The 22,955-nt window shown below is 39.1% G+C and overlaps 1 protein-coding gene across 6 annotated transcripts in view; it reads left to right on the top strand.

The window, feature by feature from the left end:
- Positions 1-22,955, top strand: part of FNBP1 (formin binding protein 1) — a 99,593-nt gene that overhangs the window by 10,663 nt on the left and 65,975 nt on the right. For all 6 annotated transcript variants that reach the window (XM_050907753.1, XM_050907752.1, XM_050907751.1 and 3 more), the window contains exon 2: positions 21,343-21,458. In XM_050907753.1, the coding sequence (XP_050763710.1) occupies positions 21,343-21,458 (116 nt within the window). The remainder of the gene's footprint in view (positions 1-21,342; positions 21,459-22,955) is intronic.

The raw sequence follows: 22,955 nt of genomic DNA, 5'->3' as shown, positions 1-22,955 counted from the left end.
GGATCTGCATAGTTGTTGATGTTCTTTGAAAATACTTAGTCTTGAACAGAAAGCTTGCATATCATAGTGCCAACATATAATGTTTGTGGGAGCGTGTTGAATTGTTTCAGCTAACAAAAGCCTTATATTTGTATTTTTTAGCTCAGCTAAGTATTTCACTTGATTTTTAGCAGTTGAGTTGAAGTACTTGATGGTTAGGAACAGCATGACAAAGTAGTGCACTCCATTCCCACAAAGGTCAGAGGATCTTTTCTTTCATATGATATGTATGGTTTTCATGCATACGATTACAGCAATTTGTATTGACTTGAATGTTGAATCTGTCGTTGGCTTGGTGTAGTTATCTTTTGTGGTTTGCTTGTGGGTTAATCCCTAGGAACAAAAAAAAATCTGGAATATTGACAGAGTAGTAAAAAGCTAGAATCCATACTTCTTGAAGAGTTGAACAAGTAAACCAGTGTCAACATAGCAGAAATTGAGAACCTGTTTTATAATTAGAATGCAAGAATTAAGTGCTTTTTTCTTTCTTCGTGATACATCAGCGCATGCAGTGTTTGGAAGTTGCTGGTCAGTGGAGCAATACTGATTTCCCTCTGGGGGCAAAGCATTTGTCTAACCTCCTCAGCAGGGGGTGAGATTGATTCCTTAATCAGAATAGCAACAATCCATCCTGAAGCTTCCTCAAGGTATTAGGGCTAAATTAAACAGTCTGGGACTAATGTGTAAGCCCTAATGCACTTCAAGAGGCTTTCTTGGATAAGGAGAATTTTGAAAATAATCAGAAGATAAACCCAAAACTAAAAGAAAAAAGCTGCAGGCACAAATCGCCCTTAAAAAAGACGAATATAATACATTTTCTTTGTGTGGTGCAGTGCTTAATGCTCAGATTCTCTTAGGGAAGAAAAGAAAAAATGCATGAACTATATAGCTCTATTCATGGCATTGCATTTATAACTTGTTTTCTCCCCTTTGTGTATGTGTTCCATAGCCGTTCCAAAAATAAATATGGTCACAAATATTAAATTAGTAGAATTAAGCATTTTAAAGCCAGGAAATACACCATTTTTTAACAATAGTCACTACTGAGGAAACATCGGTTCCTATGCATATTGTATTATGTCTTAATTTTGCAAAATTTTAACATTGTGTTTACTTGTGTGCATTTACAGAGTCTACAATTACGCATGCATTTCTTGGGGATAAAAATGTCATGGTTGCATTCAGCTTTTCTGGAAATCCTTTCATTAACTTGGATGAGGAATGAAACATTATGACTGAGCTTTAGTCTGTATATTAAGTGCTCATAAACAAGAATTAACTATAATGCGTCAGTAACCTTGTTGGATAAGCTTACTGATCATTATGAATGTCATTCATATATAGGAGTACTCAAAAAAAAAAAAAAAAAAGTGGAGTAGACCCCATGACGTTTCTTCAGTCTTGCTCTTAGTTCTTAGCCACTTTGTCTCGTTCCACCTCAGTCTGCACACCAAGTCAGGTAAGCAGTAATTTTCCTTTTACAGAATATTGGGATCCTTCCCATAAGAGAACAAATATATCCAGAAGGCCTGAGGAGTTTGTAAAAGCTGGAGTGTTTTTGGGTGACTCTTTGTTAATAATGTCTGTGAAGACATACTGAATGTCCCTGCTAGAAGTTGGCAGATGCTCTCATCGTAAAGACCTCTGACTTCAGAGATGCTCTGCCAGACTATTCTACCATAATATAAACGTCATTGGTCCTGCTGGTTCATGGCCCACCAGTTTGTGTTAGCAGCCAAAACTTCATTATATGGGGAGATGGTTTTAAACTTCAGGGTTTGTGAAAAATGAAGTCTTTACTTTCACTTTCTTGGCTGAGGGCAATAGCAGTTTCAGTCAACCTTTGTACCAGAGTTGTAGCTTCCAAAGACTATTTTAAGTGGAAGGTATTGTCATTATGACAACTGAAGAGCACTGAACGACCTCGTTGTCCTTGCTGTGGGAGGGGATGTTCTTGTCAAATCCCTTTCTTTCCCTCACCCTCTGTGTACATAGGTAAGCACACATTTGTTTTCCTCTTTGCCCCTCCTCTGTATCGGTCTCGTTCAGAGGCCAAGCTTGCTTTCCCTGTTTGCAGATGCTTTATCTGCATATCATATGGATACAATAGATGCTCTTATTTCTTGAAATTGCTTTCTGGGTAAGCATTTCTAAGCATGAGCATTTGGAAGATTTATTTTTGGTTTTTTTTGTCTTTTTTTTTCTGAGGCAGGTCAGTTTACCTAAGAATTGTATTTAAGTCCAAATTTGGAGGATGATATTGATCCTCTATTTTGCATTCACATTAAAAAGAAAATAAATCAAGGAGTATTTTTTTTATGATCTTGTCCCAAGATAAAATGTTAATTACTGTTGTATAAATGAGACAATATATGTTAACTTAACATCTGTGTTCTGAAATATTTGATTTAAAGTTTGTAAACTATGTGATTTTCTTCAGCCTAGACAGAAAAGTACAATGGAATAGGAATTATAAAGGTGACAAGAAAGCAAAGATATGAAAAGTTTATATAATTTTGGGGATTTTGTCTGTAGTGAAATTTATTATTTTTGCTTAAATTACAGCCTTTTAATTTTAGAGAGAGGATAAACTCATGAGATTTATTTTTACCTTGCCACCACTATCACTTCTAATATGAAGCCCTTATGATAAGCTTCGTCTCGCAAAGCACTTGCACTGGTGTAAAATGTTGCTTAGGCTATTTATCTTTATTAGTGTATCTGTTATTTTAGAAATTGCTTGTATTTTGTACCATTGTTTAACTAAATCACATTTTATAAAAGACTGAACTTTATTCTTCAGCCCTTAACCTTATGAGTAATTTCAATTATTTCAGTGCAGATAAGAGCTGAAGCCCTGGGTTTTTTGTTTATGCACCCCTTATGTCTGTCTGCATTATAGGTCTTCAGCTTTTTTTGAGGTTAATAAGAAATTTAGATCATTGTGCCTAATTTAGTAATGCTGACTCTGCTTTCTGAACATCTGTCACTGTTTGCATCAGTGTCTGTGCAAGGCAGGGCAATGTTCAGGACCTTCGGTCTCATTTCAGGCACGTGTTCTTCTAAAGTATTTGTGTCTCTAGTATCCCGACTAAGATATTTTTCTCCAATACATGCAGATGGCTTACACTTTAGTCTTGAGCTCTGGTACAGTAAATTTTCTCTTTTCTGATGTTCTGCAGCAGGACCAGTTGTTTTGTTAGTATCCCATTATCTTCTGCTGTCCCCCCATGCATCTTACTTTCCATGAGTAGATTATTTATTCTCAAAGACGCTGTTCTTTTTTGTCTCTCTCTTGCATTACTTGTAAGTTTAACTCGTCTCACCACGTACTTTAGAATTTGCAACGTATGTTTCCAAAAATGTCAGCTAAAGCGCAGTGTGATAATGTCTTGCAGGCTTGAGTGCCAACTCGGGAAGTGTCATGTTTAATGAGGGAAGGTGTCTTATAGATCAATTGAATATACCAAGTGTCATAGAAGCAGCAAATAACTTACTTTGATTATAAGACTCCAGAGTACTGAAGGAGGCTTGCTGGTAGGAACTTGGTATTTTAATATAATGGCAAGAGGGGTGTTTGTTTGTTTGTTTTTTAAAAAGTGTTTTGAGGTGGGGAGTTTTCCCAGGTTACATTTGCTCTGATAAACTGTAATATCCAAAGCCAACATCTCTTACACAAAAAATGAGAACTTTGCCTTTACTGTCTTCTCCTTTGAAACTAAATGCTCTAATACCACCTCATTCCAGTAATAAATGAGTTAGAAGTGCATCTAGCAAGACGTTTGAGGAGTGCCTCTCAGTGTGAATAAAAAGGATGTCAACTCTTGTAGCACTTAAATATCTGCTGTTTTAATAAGTGCATTGCTTAAAGTGTTGTGCTGTTCCAGAAGTCCCACTTTTAAATTTTTTTTTTATTTTATGAACCTGGGAGGAGTTGTCAAAGCAGTTGTTGCTGGAGATCCCATCCTCATTGTGCTAGGTAAGCATTGTGCAATCCAGGCATTAGTGAGCCCTGTCTTGCAAATTGTGTGATACGAATTAAAGACAAGCAAGATTGGAAGGATGGAGTGTATGTCGCTCAAGGACGTGGAAATTGTACACGGGTCTCAAAGCTCTCCCATCTCATGACTCTTCCGGGCTGGGGAATAAGATAGTAATTTCTCTTGCACCCACATTTGTTACAAAAGTTCTTATGTGCTGTGAAATTGTAAACTACTGAATAGTTACTGTAGTCTGAGACAAAGTTAAAAAGTAAAATAGAGGGTATCTATTTTATTGTGTCTTCTTACATTGAAAATCAATATAGTATGCTGATAGATACCCAAAATAGATTCTCTATACTAGAATTGACTGCAATTCAGTTCACTGGATGCTATAAAAAGTCTGTATGTCTGACAACCACATTTCAAAGAATTATTTTTCCAATGTACTAATTAATTCCCTTCAAATAAATAGTCATGCAAAAAATGAAATACAACATCATCAATAATTAATGGCATCTGCTTAAAACCCTCCCGGTCTAGACTGTTGAAGTTGTGCAGGGGTGATACTCACACATCCCTGATAAAGAGAGGATGGAATGTGTGTGCATCTGTGTTTTCTTTTCATTTAAGGAGTTAATTACTTACTCCTTAAAGATGTAATTGTGAGATGCCCTACGTGGCCCTGCTGAAAAATAATGGATTGTAGGAAACAGCTTCATCTCTCTTTGTAGGCCGTTGCACCGTGAATACACGTTTGGATGTTACCAGAAAGAGAGTTTATGTTTCCCAAATGGGATGAGCTGGTCTCCACCTTTCAGCATGCAAGCTCTTCCAGTTGAAGCAAGTGTGCAGAAGTAATGCTGAAAGTGGGCTGTAATTTTTCTCTTGCTTCAGGAAGGTGAGCCCGAGTGACCGACATCTTATTCTGCACACCACATTGTTTCCTGTTCCGCTGCTGAACAGCGCAACTACAAGCTGACCTAAATTTATGGTTCTCTTGCAAGATGCCAGTCTACTTTTCAGCAGCAGACTGGCAGTATTTTTATACGTGAACTGGCTGTGTTCATTGTTATTGCTATGATATCAGCTGCTTATTTTGAATGGCACGCTTATGGAGAAGTGAATTTGTAACAGATTTGCGTATAATTTGTGAGCACTGTTTATTCCAAATAGACCTGTAGAGTTGGGGAATCCATTAGTTTCTGGAAACGAAGTGAACATTTGTTAGATTTCCTCCCACAATAGTGGGAGAAAAGAGCACCACTGTCCTTGCCATCCTCTTTTGATACTTCATGGTTTGTTATTGCTGTGATAGGAAAACACAAGTAGCACATTATAAAGTAAGCATTCCCTCTGGTTATTTTTTTGTTGTAGTAGCCTTCTACCTGATCTTCCAAGAACGTGAGAAGAGTGGAAATCAGGATCGTGTAGCTGTGTAGTTTTATTCACAAAATTTCACCGCATGTGCTCTGTGCACAGCACACTTCTATGACATAGTCTTAGTAAGGCAATTCATTAAGAAATATCCTGTAAAACAAGCTGTGCTATAATACTGACTCAAAACTTAACCAGCAGCTCTCCATTGCTTCTATTATGAAGATTTTAATAACATTGAACCGTAGTTTGTGTTAGTCTTTTAACTAATAATGTGACAACTTAGGTGGTGTGGTGGTCTTGTTTTTGTTTGTCTTCAAGACAGAATGCTTTTTATCGCTGTCCCGGTAATCAGTCTAAAGTACAGCAAGCTGCTTTACACTTGGAAAAACTGTAGCACCCTTTCAGAAAATATCTTTGGCGCCTCAGATTTTTTCAGCCTGCTAACACATTCAGAACACAGGACAAGCAGCTTAAGATCTGAATGAGATTGTTCACCAAATGAGTTGGTGCAGCATATTAATTTGCTAGCTCTTCTAAATGCCTGCAGTGTTACAAGAGCCTGCAATGTCACTAAAATACCAGGAGCTTTGTTGGTTCTAAACTCCTTAAAAGAGAGTTTTAAATTCTTGTCTGCTTGCTGTAGCCTTACCAGCTTTATAAAGAATTTCGAGATCTGTATTTGAAAAATGTTGTGAGTCCTGGGCTTAGCAAAGTTAGTAAGAATCTTTTCCTAGTAGTATTAATTGTCTTGGAGTTTCATTGTGCTGTAGGTTTTACTGTAGAGCTCATTATTATATGAGGCTCCTATTAGTGCTTTTATCTAGATGCCAGTGGATACATTTATTGCATGTTTTGATAGGCGTTTAATCTCAATGGACAGTCTAGGATTTAAGCTGAAAAAATAGTTGCCTTTACAGTTAGGTAAACTAACATAATGTGGTTTTAATGAGGCTGGATGCAGTCAACCTGATTTTTTCATGGGTGTTTTCCATTCCATCTTAAGTTCGTAAGTTGGTATTTAAATGCCAGAGTAGAACTGATATGACACTAAACCATTTTTCTTTTTTATCTTTGTGTAGTAAACCAACGCCCTCCTCCTCCTCCAAAAAGAGTATTCTGTCTGGCAGTTCTTGGAGAAGACGGATATGAATGGATTTTTAAAAATACAAAAAGTTTCAAACTTTAGAAGTCTATTTTTAAGGTCTTAAAATGGATGCTTTTATTCAGAGATTGAACCCAAACATTTTAGTGACAGCTGCCTAGATGAGTGAAGTGTAATGTTATTACCTGCTGCAGCAGAACTTCCATCTAAGGCTTCTGAACTGGTACCGATTCACTGTTCGGAACTGGGAATTGAATATAAAGCTATCACAGCTGCATGTTTAGGAATGGAATTAAAAAAAAAAAACCCAAACATTTAGTGCTATCCCTTGTTTCCCTGATACTGGATTTAGGCAAATATGTAGTACTAGAAGATGGGATGGGTGGAAGGAAGTGGTCTAGACTGGTGTGACGTAAGTGTGGCTTTTAATCTTAGCTCCAATAAGCACTGTTTTAAATTGGGTAGTGCTTTTCTTCATGATTGTGTCAAAAACTAGATTAACAGAAGAAGATTGTTTACTGATGTAATTCCCATTAGGGTTGTGAAGATGCATGTTTATTGAAGTGTTGTGAAGGCTTGAAGTCTATATCATGGTACCATCATCGTTGTTATAGCATGAGTTATAAAATACTCACGTGGTTTTTTTGAAACCCAAGGATATGACATTGTTGTCACAAGAAAACTGAATTACCCCTTTTGCTCAGCTAGACTTGCCTGTCCAGCTTATGAGCAGAATATCCTTGCTGAGGGAAGCAGTCCTTACTTAAAGGATCAAAGGATGTTGCTTTTCTTGCTCAGGATGGTGAAACATTATTTATTCCTGATGCTTAGGTTTCCAAGTCATACTAGTGAAAAGAGAGTGTAATTGTTGATTTATTTCCATAAAATGTTCTGACTATTTTACTTCGAGAGGCTGGAGGCTTTGTAGGGAGCCAGGCTAGAAGGTTTGTACAGTCAGTAGATGCCCTACTTCCTAGAAACTGTAATTTTAGGTTGTCTTGGTTAGCACAGTATGGTTAGCACACTGAACTTGAGCTTTGTCTATTGGGCCTTAGAGTGTGGCTTTACTACAGCATCTTTGTGGGACAGTCAGCAAACCACTGTCTCTTGCTCGCTGCGCTGTGGTTCCCTGCTTGTCTCCAGTTTCTCTGTGAACTGGTCCCTATTTCAGATCTGTTAGGTGTATAGGCAGCACTTAGCACAACGGAGCTGCTGTTAGAGCTGGAGGATCTTCGCCGCTGCTACAACTTGCTTCAAATGCTCTCTGATCATGTGGTTGGGCACTTAAAATTTATGGATGCTAGAGATAATTGTGTTATAAAACTCTGGTTCTGTATGTTTCATGAATGTCATGTTTATAGGGTAGGAAACACTGATTTCTTCCCATTTTACAAAGCTCAGTGACACGTGATCTCTCTATTCTTCTCGTATGAATGTTTTTTTAGTGTGATGGAGTTGAATTTACCTCTTTCTCTTTAGATGCTTGTAATTGTCTCGTGTCCTGTGGAGAATCTCAAGTATCCTTGAGTAAGTAGCTTGGATGACTCCATCACAATCCACAGAGCATTGTGCTTGGCTGTGTGCGTGCCTCTCTATTGACTCTGCAAACCTGAAATGTGTGTGGGAGAACTTTCTCTTGTATTCTAGCACGTAATTTAATGATGTTTGTTTGGTAATTTGCCTCACATTAAATTATTCGTTGTCACTACTGAACAAATGCTTTGTGTGCTTTTGGTGGGTCAGCATTTTGCACAATATTTCCCCTTCTTTATTCCACCTACTTTGGTGCATTCATTTATTTTTGCTGTGATCTTATTACTGAGAACTGAGAGAGGCTTCTGTTGGGAGGAGGGGGGAGACCCAGTGGAGTTTCAGAGAGGCTTTATACAGTGATTATTTGGTTAAGGGAAATGCGATTACTTTTCCTCAGATTTAAACTTTGATTTAACACGAGTTCACGCTATAATTAATGGGAGCTGTTACCTGAGGATAAACTTTATAGAAATGGAATAGAACTGAGCACGTGAGAATAGAAGTATATGCTCTCTCCCTCCAAAGGAAAAGAAACTTATCAGAGAATCCTTGTTTACGCTTTGATGCACAGGGGGATGTATCTGATCCCTAGCAAGACGTGTCAGCGGTACAGTTGCCACATTAGTTTTGGTTTGACCATATTTTAGTTTGTTAATCATAGATTAATTATGTGGCCATACAGGTGATCTCGTCTTTTGCAGAGGAGAAGAGGCATGGCAAGATTCAGTGTAAAGTTTGAGTATTTTATTATGCAAGTGGGATCAGTCTGAAACAATGTTGTTGTCAAAATCAAGACAAAGGGCCTGACTGTGAAGTACTGCAGAGTGTGTGCAAATGCAGCAGGGGTTAGTCCCTTTTCTGAAGCGTTTATCAGCTGAAAAACTGAGATGAGAAAGGTAATAGGAAGATATTTGACAGGATGTTAGCTGATTGTCTTAGTTGCCATTTTCATAGCTGTAGGAAGAGTTGGGTCTTACTGTAATACAAAAGCTGTGTGACAAACCCCAATAGATGGATTTAAGGAATAGTGTCTCTTCAGCTTTTCGTCAGCTCTTTGCTTATTTTCTATTTCTGGCCTAGTTCCAGAATTAATCTATTTTTTTACCAGTGTTGCTTGACTCCACAGAGTGGAGTGTATGAGTGGATAGTACTGAATTATGAAATGCACTTTGAACAGAGTTTCTTAACAAATTTTGAAGTGATCAACTTTGTGTTTAAAACTTAAGTTGAATTTATGCCTAGGTTTGCAGACATTTAAACTGCTACATACTCAGAACGACAGTGTTGTTCTGTCTATTGCATTAGACTTCCTGAATCGTGTATCTCTCTCTGAGAAGTCTCCTGTTTCGGAAACTTAACTATTTCTTGGGTCAGAGCAGAAGCACCAAATCTAATTTCTGGGTTAAAAATGGAATGCAATGGCAGATAGAAATACTTAAGGCATAGCAGTAATCTTACTTGGTCCTGAGTGTGAAGTGGCCCTTGAAAAATCTAGGACTGTATTTGTAATGTCATGGTATTTAAGATATTAAATGCTTTTTGAACACCATCTGCAAAGGAGTACTTTAGTCTTTTTCAGCTGTTAGTTCCATTTAATTTGGAAAAGAGAGGAGGGAACAGTCAGTTTACACTTTTTGTTTGAACTTTAGGGAAGGGCTTTGGACATGCTTGGGGGGGGGGGCCTTATTTTTTGACCCTGGGTATTGCCATTGCTCCAGTGATTCCAGGAGGCAGCCTCCAGCTAAGCAGAATTACAGTGACTTTTACAACATTTTTCTTTTCCAAGCGTCTGCATAAACATCCCATAAGGACACCATGCCTGCAGTGGAGTTTGGTAGTCAATTCTCAGAGTGCTTCACAGCCAGAGGAGGAGGCAAAAATGAGTCAGTGGAGTACAGGCTGTTCTCTTCTGTTTAATAAATAAATGCATCTTTGCATTAGCATCTGTGTAGAAAAGAGATTCGCACACGTGCTCAATTCTACACCTGACAGGTGATTTATTTAACGGAGATTAGAAGATCAGAAGTGTTGCTATTGAGAATACCAGGCATACCTGGTGAGGCCTTTACTTTTTTTTTTTAAAATGTAGCCCATATGGGCTATGTTTAGATAGAGGGAGATCAAGGACTCTTATTTTGCAAAGTTTAACAATGTCACTGATTTTTTTTTTTAAAAGTGGTTATATAAAAATAATCAAATCCCCCCAAAACCAAACAAAAAAACCCTCACCCAAATATTATTCCTCCAAAGAATTCAACAGAATGGGAGTGAAATTCAGGAGTTCCTAAACTCCAGCTGCGTGCTTAGAGCAATATCGTATTTGAAAAGGTTTGATACAACAGAATTGTGCACTTTGAGGATGCATAGAACAGCTTGGATAGTCTACGTGATGAATCCAGCATGGCGTAGGTTTACGAAGAAGTTGGGCAAAAAGCTAGTTTCCCCAAAATGCATTCCCACAGACTACTACAGTTTGAAGTATTGTTCTTGTGGATAAGACTCTACTATTGTAATTCAGTACGGTTTTGGATAAGAGGGCAGAATTGCCTTTTGTGTGTGTATGTGTCTTCTTTTAAATGGATCAGCCGGCTTGTTTGTTTTTCTATTGTAGTTATCCATGCAATAAGCAGGAACACTGTATGGTTCATTTTTAATAATTAGTGCACAGCTCCCCAGAGGGGAAACTGTGTGGGCAAGAGATCTTGATCTTTGTTTTAACAGCTGGTATTATTAAGGGAGAGCTTTGCAGAATGGAAAAAAAGAGGATGAAAATCAGTCAACAGTTAATCCAAAGATGTAGCCAGGCACCAAAAGATTTACTGGGAATTAGTTCTAAAATTGCATTTGTTCAAATTATTTCAGAATAAAAGAATGGGTGTGTATTAAATCAGGGAAGTGGGATGGTGCTGGGGAACAGTGAAAAGTTGCAACATTGTCAACTGAAAAACCTTACTGGAACAACAACAACAACATATATTTAGCATTGTTACCATGCTGCAACTCCTGAGGGAGACAGCTCAGATCTGGAGCTCTGCTGCAGCTCATGATTTATACCATCCCAGCAGCAGAGCGATACACACCAGAATCTGCTCATTTTCAAAGCTCTTGTTTATAACGCACAGAACAGTGAATCCCTCTGGGTCATTGCAGCTTTCAGTCTGCAGCTCTGGATACTGTCAGCAAAAAACAAATCCTTGTCCCGTTCCTGTTCCCCCAGGATGAGCAGAAGGAAGAGGTTAGCATTGCTTTGTTTTGTTTCTTTGTTTTTTAAATGAGTTTCGTGGGTGTCATTAATGCTAAGGGTAGAGATGCATCATCTCTCTGGGCCCCAGTAGATCTTAGTAGTTATGAGCCTTTGATTAGCTTTTGCTTAGCTAATGAGTCTGGATTTTAAGGTCTAGATTCTGCTGCTTATCCCCATACCTAGTAGGAATAAGTTCACTTAAATCGGTTGAATTGCACTAGTATCACCAAAAGGAGAAGCAGCATGTGCATGTTTGTCTTCAGTTTAAATAACTGAACATGTACAGAAAAATGTTGAAATGCGCTCAGTCCTTCAGTAAAAATAGTTGGTATTTCTGACCTTACATCTGGCATTAGTTGAGGTTTCTCTCTTATTATCTTGCTCTTTAAGAGCTTTCTTATATCCTGGGTTGTAATTTGCACATTATAAAGTATTTTGAAACAAAACTGTGTCCCATTCTGGGGTTTCTTGTGTGTATTTTATAAGCAGAATTGTATGCTTGAAAAGAAGTGTTCATTTTTGAATGGTCTGCTTATGACAGATGGTTCTCATTGTGGCGAAGTCATGCAGTGCCTCAAACCTCAAAATGTATAAACTTATTTGAAGGAAATTAATTGCTGCTGCAGCATGGCCATCTATGAAGAGTATCCTTGGACACTGCAAACAACATTTTTTGAGCCTTACCTTTTCCTTATTAGAAGAAAACTATAATATTCATTTTCAAGAGCATGAAATTTTGAGACCTCTAAGATGCACATTTCCTGTTTCAAGAGATGTAACACAACTTTCTTAGAAGTGTTTCCCACTGATAACAGCAGATGACTTGTGTCAAGTCTCTAACGCCTCTGTATGGCCTTTTCAGGTAATTGTTTGAATAAAAATGAAACGGCACCTATATAATGGTCTATACGAGATGGACTTATGTTCTTCTAGATGTGTCATCCCAGCCATGTAACCTACATAATTTCACATCAAAATCTCCCTTGTTCCAAGAAAACCAGGCTTCCTGTTAGCCTTTTGCCTGCAAAAGGACCATCTTATTGTCCCTAACTATCCAGTATCCTTTGATTCAGTTGCTGTTTCTTTTAATCACCTATTGCTCATCAGCTCTGTCCTGTTCCAGTTGAGCTGTTCGCATCCTCCTGCCTTCCCACTCCCCAGAATTAATCATTCCTCTTTGTTGTCTTACCTCTCGCAGCATCTTTTCAAGCTGCTGTGGTACTAGCAACCACATCCTGTCTTGTATGGCACATCCTCTCTCACCTTCCTTCCTGGCTGCTGTGTTAGCACTGTTACTTGCCTTGTTGCTGTAGAAGGACCACAAGTTCTGCTTTACCACATCCTTTGTTAGGATACAACAGGCTAAGGGGGAGGAGAAGGCTTGGTTTGATACCAGGATGGCAGAGGTGGAGGGTTTGGGTGTATAAGTTTGGGCTCCAGTTGGTTTGGGCTCCGGTGAGGAAGGCTGTTTGCTGTAGTGGTAAGAGCAGCCCCTGGAGCCAAGACCAGGAGGTTTCTTGCAGGAGCACCTGCTCCTCCTGGAGCTCCACCGCTCCTGCACCCGTGGCCAGGCGGCAGCAGTGACTCAGAGGCTTTTGGCTGTGGCAGGAAGGAGCAGTTTCAGTTCACGGTTTAAGCTGTCAGCAGAGAGAACTAGACATTGAGAGTGTGTGTGTGTGAACGTCTTGGCAGTTGATGACACTGGTTGTACTCACACAGGGAAGCGTCCTCCCGTGAAGCATGTGTCAGGTTTTGCAAGGCTTCCATACTGGGTGTTAAAGTGGGTCAGCAACGCGAGTGCTGGGGCTGTGCTCCCAGTGCCTGTCAGGCAGGCGGAGGTGTCTTGTTGCTGACCCGATGCTCCGTGCTGCTGCTGAGGGAGTCGCGCTCCCACCCTTCCCTACTTTCAAAGCGCGCTAGTTGGCTTTGCACTGCTGTTTGTTGTCGTACTCTCTGTAACCTGCTAATGTGTTTTAGAGTCTGGTGTTGTGCATCATTCTCTACTATGAGATCGTAAGCTACACTAATATGAAGACAAGCTCAGCGTTTTCGTTAGTGGGGGATGTACCTATGCAGCTTCACTGTAGATGGGTCTTTTTGTTAGATGTTGCAAGTTAATTTGTTCCCTGCCAACCCTGACGATCTGGTTGTGCTCCCAGAACTGGCCTTGCCTCAGCGTGGCTGTAATACTCATTTTGCTCTCCAGGTGCTGGCCTCTGCGCCATATGCTCAGGTGGCTTTTTCAGAAACACTTCTTGTTCAACTTCAGTCAGGTTTCCATCAAGGTAGGGTTAGGGTATGGCCGAAACCTGCCTGTGAGACAGCACTTCTGTTTAATTAGCAGGAGGGGTCACTCTTGAGTTTGTGGAAGGTGGTTTTCTGGGTGGGGATGAGTGTGGTTGGTCTCCGGAACAATTAAGAGGGTTACTCCCTGTTGCTGCCCTTTGCTGTGCAGAGGGCCTTGCTATTATACTGGGGCAACTTTATTTTAAATCCAAATTAAAATTGGCATAAATATTAGAACTTAGTTTGCTTTACAGCTTCAGCAAAATGCTGACGAGAGTAAGCATTTCAAGGCTGAAATATAGACCAGAAACTGCTTAATTCATAATGTTTATTGGAACAAGTAGGACAATTAGAGGTGAGTTTATCTAGCAACATAAAAATATTTCAACATAAAACATAGTCTGTTTCCACTCTGGATTTCTGGGATTCCGGCCCCCCCCCCCCCCCCCCCCCCCCCCCCCGCAGTTTGAAATGCACTCAGTTGCCTAATGATGCAACAGAGAATCTTGTTTTTGTTTCTGTTTTCTCCTGACTAGATCAAGTTCTGAGGTGAATCAGAACAGATAAAAGAATAGTTAAAAATCTTTTGGGCTTTATGGAAAAATAAGTTTAAGGGATGGCGATGAGGGAAATGGAGGTGGGAAAGTAAGATGGATTTTTTTTTCTGGGGTATTTGTTATTCAACTCGAGCGGAAGTATGCCTGTTTAAGAGGAAAGGTCACGAAGAATTTATTTAATACTTAAAGGGTAAAGTGAAATTAAAGACATGGATGAACAGGAGACCTGCATGAAAAATGCATGTGATCATAAATAGTTTTGTGAACAAGAACCGGATATACAGGGGTAATGGAAGAGTCGATTCATAAAACAACCAATAAAGCCACAGCATCATTTGACTGTAAACCAAAAAGAGATGGTCTCCCTGTCCCATCAGTACGTTTTCCATGGTGCTATTAGTCCTCCTTGTCTGTGCTGCGTGAAGCAAAAGGTTAGTGTCCTGTACTCCATTTCATACTTAACATACTTCACATGTATAAACACGGATGTTTGTTTAGTTGTCATTAACTGAGGATTTCACTGACTAGCTGACAAGTTTTGTGTGGGAAGTTGTCTCTCATCAGTAGTGGCTGAGTCAACAGATGCTGAAGTGCTTTTGTATTTTCTGCTCATCTCTGTTTTCTGGAAGGCTCTTGCACTGGTAGCCTGCACTTTATGGTTTTTCTTTCATTATTAATTTGCCTGAAGACTGTTAACATTTGCATATAGCTTTATTGTAGGTCTCCGAGGATCTGTGATCTGAATTCTGTTGTATTCTGCTAGCACTACAGTGCCATATGGGACTTAACCAAGCCTATGAAGGTCTCATAATCTTGTTAATTATTTTTATAATTTGAAGTTGTTAAACCATGGAATCTAAAAAAGTAATTTAGAATTTGAACACTGTAATGTATTCTTGATCTTCACTTTAATTCCTCTTTGCCTATGGAAATGGGTGAGAGTGTTTAAAAAAAAAAAAAAGAGGGATGTGGGAGGAGAAGGTATAAACCAGAGGTGAAAATTAATGTTGAATTTCCCTATTCCTACTTACGTTTTTAGGACAGTGGATAAACAAGTAATTTTCAGAGGAAATGGAATCGAAATCCCTGGAGAATGAGGCAGTAGAAAGTCTTCAAATATTCTTAACATTTAAGAATCATGGGTCTTCTATTATGTTGCTGGATTAGAATTGTAGGAGGTATATGCTAAATATAAAGGCTTTGTTTTTCTGTTCTTAGCATCTGAATTTTCAGCATACTCTTTCTTCACTACTTGTCTCTGTATTAGCATTCTTCTTAATTTCGCACTCCTGCACCACTACCTGTGAAAATAGCAGAAAGAGTGACAGAGTGACAGTTCAGCATGGTTACTGGGATAGTAAATGCTGCCACTTAAGTCTAATCTGAGCAGGTTTGACACGATGATTAAAATTGCAGAATTAATTGGTAAAGTCTCCCAGAATCTAATGTTTTGCTCACACTTGAAACCAGACAGAAATCCCAGGACTTCTGGCCCAGCTGTATGGTGGAGCTGGACTCCACATCATCAGCCTTTCTGTTTGTGAAAAGCACTTACTAGACCCGGGGAGTACAGGAACCTGAGTGAGTGTAGTCTGGCTGCAGAGAGACTGAGACTAACTCAAGAGAAGAGTGATGACCCCGCCTTTGCTTCAGTAGATGTTAATGCTGAAGCCCCTTGGTGGCAAATTAAGGTCCCATCCGTCATTGGATCTGAATGAGCCTTGTGTTGAACTATTTTGCAATAGATGGAAGCACTCTTGAAAGAGGAAGGAATATCTTACTGAGCTGATCTTCAAAGACCACATGAATAACACTTTCTTTATTGCTCAATAATTGGTTGTACTCCATGTTATGTGGCTTAGAAATGGGAAGAAAGCTTTTCTTTCTTTTGTTTTTTTCATGGCTAACTTTCTTCTTCCCAAAATACTTTGCATAGCTGGGGAATGTGACTTCAGGAGAACAGTTGAGAAGTGAGGGGATTTGACAGCTTAAAGTAGCCGTTAAAATGAGGAAAAGCAAATAAGCAGCACTATTTCCATTTTAAGTGTTGTCAGTGTAACAAGCATGCAGCTGAGTTTCAGAAAGAATGCATGAATGTGAGGTTATTTGGGCAGCGGTAAAAATACCAGGAGAGAATTAATGGAAACAGAAATTAAGTTAGAAACACACTTTGCCTTAGGGATAAAATTTTCAAAGCATTCTGGGTACTTGGATGTCCAATTCCCATTCAAGTTAATGACTAAAGTTGTTCTTTCCTCTTTTGAACTTTTATTTTTGTGTGCATGCTCAAGAATGTGTTAAGCTCTAACAAATACGAAGACACTGTTTGTTTCAAGCAGCTTGCAGCAGAGGCTCTGCTTTCCCACCCACATGAAGTCAGGTGGGTCAGCTCGTGTATTCAAACTCCTCCATCACAGGGGGAAGGCATGAAGTGTTTGTACTGGCACGTGTTGCTGTCATTGGGAAGCCGGTGGAATCTGATGAAGAGAAATAAGTTACAGCTATATGAGTAGTTTACTCATGTGCACATCTTGATTGTCAATAAGAAGTCTATTCTTCTTAATAAGCTGTTGATATCACAATAAATATAGAGACTTGAAAATGGGAGAACATGAGATTTGGCAGGTTGGAAGGCCGAAGGACATAGGCAATAACATGAAGGCTGTGGTGGGAGCCTGCTGTGATACACGACTCGTTGTCAGTGCAGTATTTTGTTCAAGAGTGTTCTTAGATGTAAACTGGTCTCTGAGTCAGAGGAAAGTAGTGAATGCTTCTAGAAAATGTTTTGGTATTTCTTTTTCAGAGAAAACAGGTGCAAAGTGACCTTTTGTTTCCCCCTTCACTGTGGTCTGGTGGGAGCATTCTCACTGAACACTATGTCATGCTTCTTGTCTTGTTTTCTTGCTTTTCTTGAAGAATGCTAAAGCCTTGTGGAATTTATTGTTTTCTAATGTTATCCCTAACTGGAAGGGTGAGGAGGCTGCAAAAAGGAACAGACAATATGTATATTGAAATTGAAAGCTGAAGCAGTAGCTCATGGAGGTACCAGAGCCATCTTCCAGCTGATGACCAAACCTGCACAGCTGTAGTGGCACACTTCACCTGCTAAACCTGTATCCATCGCTGGCAGGGATGGTGCACTTTGTGCTGAAACCATGTGCTGCTCTTACTAGACTGCTCCTGGTTGTAGAGCCAAGTTCCTTCAGAGCCAAGACAGATAAATCCTCACAAGCTGCGCTCTTGCTTCTTTTTGTAAGGTAGATGCTTCCCCAGTCACCAACTTCTTCCTGGCTTCAGCGGGACACCGATACCTTTACTGATCTCTGTGTTTGAAAATCCTCATTAAGTTTTACTGTTTGAGTATGAGAAGCTTCTTACACCCGATGCTACAGGTGCTTAAGTTAACCAAAGTACTAGTTAATTTACTGATGACATTGCCCCTTCATGAGATCTTTTTTTGCTGGGATTAATTATTATGAAGAGGGTTTTTTTAAGGTATAAAATGATTCTGGAGTTCAGTGAAAACAGAAATGAAACGTAGTACTGGAGTTTGGAAATCTTTTGAAGAACTTTTCTAGCAGTCTGCTTCTGGGAAATTTTTGTGGAAGGCAGTCTATTATGGAGAAGGGTGAAAATCTCATTGTTAAGGATACTAGAACTAGACCAAATTTGCTACAGAATAGTTGAGATTTTTTTTTTCACTCTTCAGATTCCATGTGATAATGCATTTTTGTAATGAACTTTGGAAATACTAAATTAATTTTTTTAAAAAATCTTTTCAGTATTGATTGTTTGAAGGCATGATGTTATTGTTAACTACTCTCAAAAATCTCCTTTTTAGAAGTTCTGGTTTTGCATTGATTGCATGTATCCCTGGACTTGGGGATTCCATGAATTAAAGGTTATGCTTTATGATCAAAGCATTCTGTGTACTCTGTCACCCATACGATTCATTAGCTTTAACACAGAGCCTTTGCCTGTCTTCAGCTTGCTGAGCAGATCCATGAAACAAGGAGGACTATCTGTATTGGGTCCCTCTGGCTGCACTGCCTTTCCTTTGGAATCTCATGCTCAGCAAGTGATGGTGTTGCCAATTTTACTGACTTTTCTCATCCTTAAGGAACACAGAAAAAAGAACGGATAATGGAATACATAACCCCAGTGTAACATGCTGTTGTGGGGCGTTGGCTGCTTAGTGAAATGGCACTTGGGCCAAAACTGTTCCATGCCCGGAAAAGGACAGAAATTATTCTCTTTAGCAAAGTCTGCAGAAAGCTAAATTTCACCTTGCCTTGCTTCTTGATAGCGGAGGTCAGTGCTTGTAGTTTATCTGGTTGAGGTTCTTCTGGTTACAGCTCGGCGCAGGACAAGTGTCTCTGCTCACTGTATAAATAGAAAGTTAGCATCTTCACAGTTGGTCTGACAGCTGCGCCGCGGTGTATTTGCCTTTGCACTGCACATCATGGAGTTTTCTTTTGCCAAACTTGACATAGTGAGGCCGCTGAAACAGGCCAGCAGATCCATCCATGGGATAACAGACCAAACGGAGGCAGCTATGTGGAGCCGTTTTCAGGTTTTTATTAATATTCTGATCTAAATGATGCTCTGAGAATTGAGTCAGGGTGGTGTGATGGTGGTGGAAGAGGTTTGGACGAGCCACCACCAAGATTGCCTTTCCAAGGTGAACCTGTTCTATCCTTCTGTGCAGTCAGCAGCCTGAATTATCTTGAAGGGCAGGATCTCCTTGAAAGGCGTTCTTTCCTATGGGAAACCATGACCCTTCCTCTTTGGATGGGGTTACAGTAGGATGCTAAGTTAGTTTCTTGCTACTAGTATGGTATGTCTGATAAGGGTGGTTTAATTTGCTTACAGGGATTAGACGGTGGATTTCCCTCCCTGAGATTTCCTTTCTCAAAGTTGGGAGTGTGTGTGAATGAATGTAAACTTGTGAGTAATGGACTGCCTCGTGGGGTATTTATTTTATATGCATGTGTTTATGTTAAATAATGTAAATTGTGGAAGAGTAGGATGTGGGATAGCTCTAAGACCTCTTTATCAGAACCTTAAAAAGGCCGTGTTTGCACTACAGACGCCAGCATAATCTGAGAGATGGAGAGGTTGTATATTTGAAGCAGAGCAGAAGGTGCCTCGTTGTGCTGGCATCGTAGTCCAGACAGCACACCATGTTCCTTCCTGATCTGAGCCCTCTGGGAGGAGGAGAGGTCTGTGATGTTACCCATGTCGTCTTTGTATTCTCCCCAGCTGTGAAATTGTCTGAAATACGGATTTGTCTATATGCAAATACGTACTGGCTTAGTCCACATCTTCCCTTTCTGCAGAATACATACATCCTCTTTTTGAGTGAGTGATGTTACATTGGTTTAAGGCTGATTCATATTGCTGAAAGTGAGGCTTTTATTCTGTGTAGTTTGAATTTTTTTTTTTTTTTTCAGTTGCCCTTAACCACTTTCTCTTAGTTCCTGGAGCACCAGCCTTAGAAGTTCTTTACTATTTTTGTAACTTTATACTATTGCCCTTTTGCTGTTCTCCCCCCAGTGCCTCTTTAATTGACTAATAGTGACATAATTTCAACTGAAGCCTAGTCTGGTTTGACTGAACTGGTTTACAATAGTACCTTATGCTAAACAAGAGCAAATACGCAGATACACAAACCCTGTGTGTTCTATCGCGTGCATATTGCCTGCTGTCTTAACTAGCTTCTTGCTAGAGTTTTGCAAATTTTCCACCTCTGACATGGTTCCTATTTCTTCCCTTCAAAATACACTTAAAAGAGTTTCGTTGGCAAGTAGCAGCTTCTGTGTACATGACTTTTTGTTCAATGCTGGAAGAATCTCTCCTGATGCCAATCTAATTTACTGTCAGAGCCAGATATGCTACAAAGCAGAAAGTGGTATTTGCTTAAAAAGCAACATGTTCATAAACTAGGCTTTGTAGTAGTTTTCTGTTATTTTTCTACTCTCTGCATCTAAGGAAGTGGGCTTGTATTGCTTTGATAACATTTGATGATAGCTCTACAAACTGAAAGTCACAAGGCCAAATCTTCAGCAGATAGAAGGAAGCATCGCTTCTATCAGAAGCTTTAATTGTGGCAACTAAGCATCTGACCCAAATCTATTGCTGTGTACAATTTTTTGGAAAATGTTGTAAATCTAACCTTTATACTGCAGATGTCCAAACTTATTCTCTATTTTCCATGTAAACCATAATGGAACCTGATGCCAAATAAGTCAGGCTGATATTAAAGACCTTGTTTACACTGCGTTTCTGTCAGGATAAGTATTCAGTGTATCACAGTTTAAAAAATACATTTCAAGTCTTGTAGAAACATTAATTTTTGAAATGCTGTGTGGAATGAATGATTATGGAATTTGAATGTTGTTGAAGTAACCAAATTTTTAAAAATAAGGTAATTTTAGGTTAAATCTGCAGATAGTAATAAGCTGGCTTGGATAATTAATTTGGATTTAGAGTTGCTTAATTTCTCTTGGCATTTGCAAATCCCAAACTGACTTGTGGAATGTTCTTGATTGAAAAAGATTTTATTGAAAACATGTGTGACTGTGGTTTTGAGGGCAACAATATTAGAAGAACAAAGTAGCATCTGTATATAAATGGAGGTAGACAAGAAAACTTACTGTAAATATAGCTATTGTCATTTTTTGTGGCATCATTTGTTAGCATGTCTTCTGTTTTAGAACAAAACAGGCTATAGGGGAAGTAAATTCTGTTCTGTAAAAAATTGTTAGCTGTTCTAAATGATATTTTAAATTCATAACACTGACAAAGCTGGAGTCTAAATCTGTATTTTTCAGATGAAAATCAGAATTATTAATTAGGAGTAGACCCCAAATTCATAGAACTTCTATTAACTCTTCAGAGTAAAATAGAATACTGGCAAGAGTATCTATTTCTTATCCTTTGTCTAAGTATATCTTTATATTAGAAGATTGCATTCAGTAGAATTGCCAGGATTTCTGAGATGAAACTGATTCAGAAATGAGGAATGAAGAATGTTACTGAATTGGTCTCATGTTAAAAGACAGATTTCCATTGATTAAAACCTATGTTGCTACAAAAATGTCTAACTGTGGTAATGGAAAATATTAATAACACTTTCTTTATGGTTATATGCACTTTGGAAATTATTTTTAGTTATCTCTATGTTCAACGAGATGAAACTATTTTTTTGATTCATTGCAGGACCAGTTTGACAACTTAGAAAAACACACGCAATGGGGTATTGATGTTCTGGAAAAGTACATCAAGTTTGTAAAAGAAAGAACAGAGATTGAACTCAGCTATGCAAAGCAGCTTAGGTAAGTTGATATGTAAAGTTCTGGACTTTGAGCTGCATCTGTTCAGAGCCTTTAATCATCTGTAAGTTTACTGTTTCAGTGGTGGTAATTTGTTTTGTTTATAATAATGGCTTTTAGAGAATAGCTTTAATTTAGAGAATGGAAAGCTAAAGTTAATTTAAGATACTGTTTTATTATCTCTGCTAAAAATCATATGCTTTGCAAAAGGAAAGGTTGTTTAGGTGACTGACTAGCATACTAGGGCTTACTCACGATTTATGCATGATTAATGGCTCAGGCTTTGAGGATAGCATTGTAATGTTTTCCATGAAATTAGGACTGCTGCGTGTAAAAGCTGAAGGGTTTAAGAATTCAGGAGAATAATGTTCATTTGTTGTAAGGCAAAGTTTAGGGTTTCTTTTCATAAGACAGGCCCTTTATGAACGCGTGTTGAAGAAACTGCAGGTCAGAAAGTCAGTCTCAGCCCTTGGAAATTTCGTCTGTGTAGTTAGCCAGGTTGCAGTCTGAGATTTGAATTTTGACAGTTTTGTAGTCTTACCATTGTTCTTGTGATTGTCTCCTGAACAGAGCAGAGATCCTGTGAGTTTATCTCAAGTAGGTAGATTACTGGAAATTCCTGCTATGTATGTTCCACGTATCTGGTTTGACCATCAGATTGTAGGTAGAGAGAAGAGTGTATGTGAACCAGACCCAGGAAACATATTCCTTGAGGTCAGATCCAGTGTAGCTGGGGAAGGGGGAAGGGAAGGGGTACTAAGAACCCTCCCACAATGAGTAGCTCTTACCCTGCTTTTCCCAGTAGGGTAGAAAAAAATGAGGGGTGAACAGGGGTTAGAAGGGAGTACAACACACAGACAGTCCTGCTGCTGCTGAGAGAGGCTGCGGTGTGATATTGTTGGCAGTCGCTGGTGTCCAGGGTGATAAACTGGAGGGGGTGGAGCTAACTGGGGAGGGGAGTGCAGGACTAATCTTCCTAACCCCTCCAGTAAATTCATACCTTTTTTTTTTTTTTCATCACTATAATATGTATTAGAACTCCTTCCATCTTCTCAGTATTTATAGAGATTGAGATCTGAGGTTCTAGTTGATCTGTATATATCTAAAGCACAATGTCTATTTTAAAAAACAAAAAAATTCACCCAGAATTTTTGATGCTTGTGTTAGAATGGATTTGAGATGCACAATGGCCTGTTCTTTGAGGAGCTGGTAGTTGATAAAACCCTGCCTTTATGGTTATGTGCTTTCTCAGGGGAATGCCACGAGGATTCCCCAGGGTTTCTGCTACAGACAAGCAGGAAATAGAAAATGACTTGTGCAGGAACAAATTGCTCATATCCTATGGAGATGAGAAGAGATTGAATTACAGAGGCACAATGAGCTGGAAGAAGGAGAGTATGACTGGACTGGGAAACCCCAGTAAAGTATCTGTGTGAGCAGGCCTGTCTTATGAAGAATCACACACTAGACTCACTGAATTTCTTAGGATGACAAATTTCA

The sequence above is a fragment of the Gymnogyps californianus genome, chromosome 18 (assembly GCF_018139145.2).
Source record: "Gymnogyps californianus isolate 813 chromosome 18, ASM1813914v2, whole genome shotgun sequence".
Lineage (NCBI taxonomy): Eukaryota > Metazoa > Chordata > Aves > Accipitriformes > Cathartidae > Gymnogyps > Gymnogyps californianus.
This window is presented reverse-complemented; position numbering and strand designations above follow the sequence as displayed.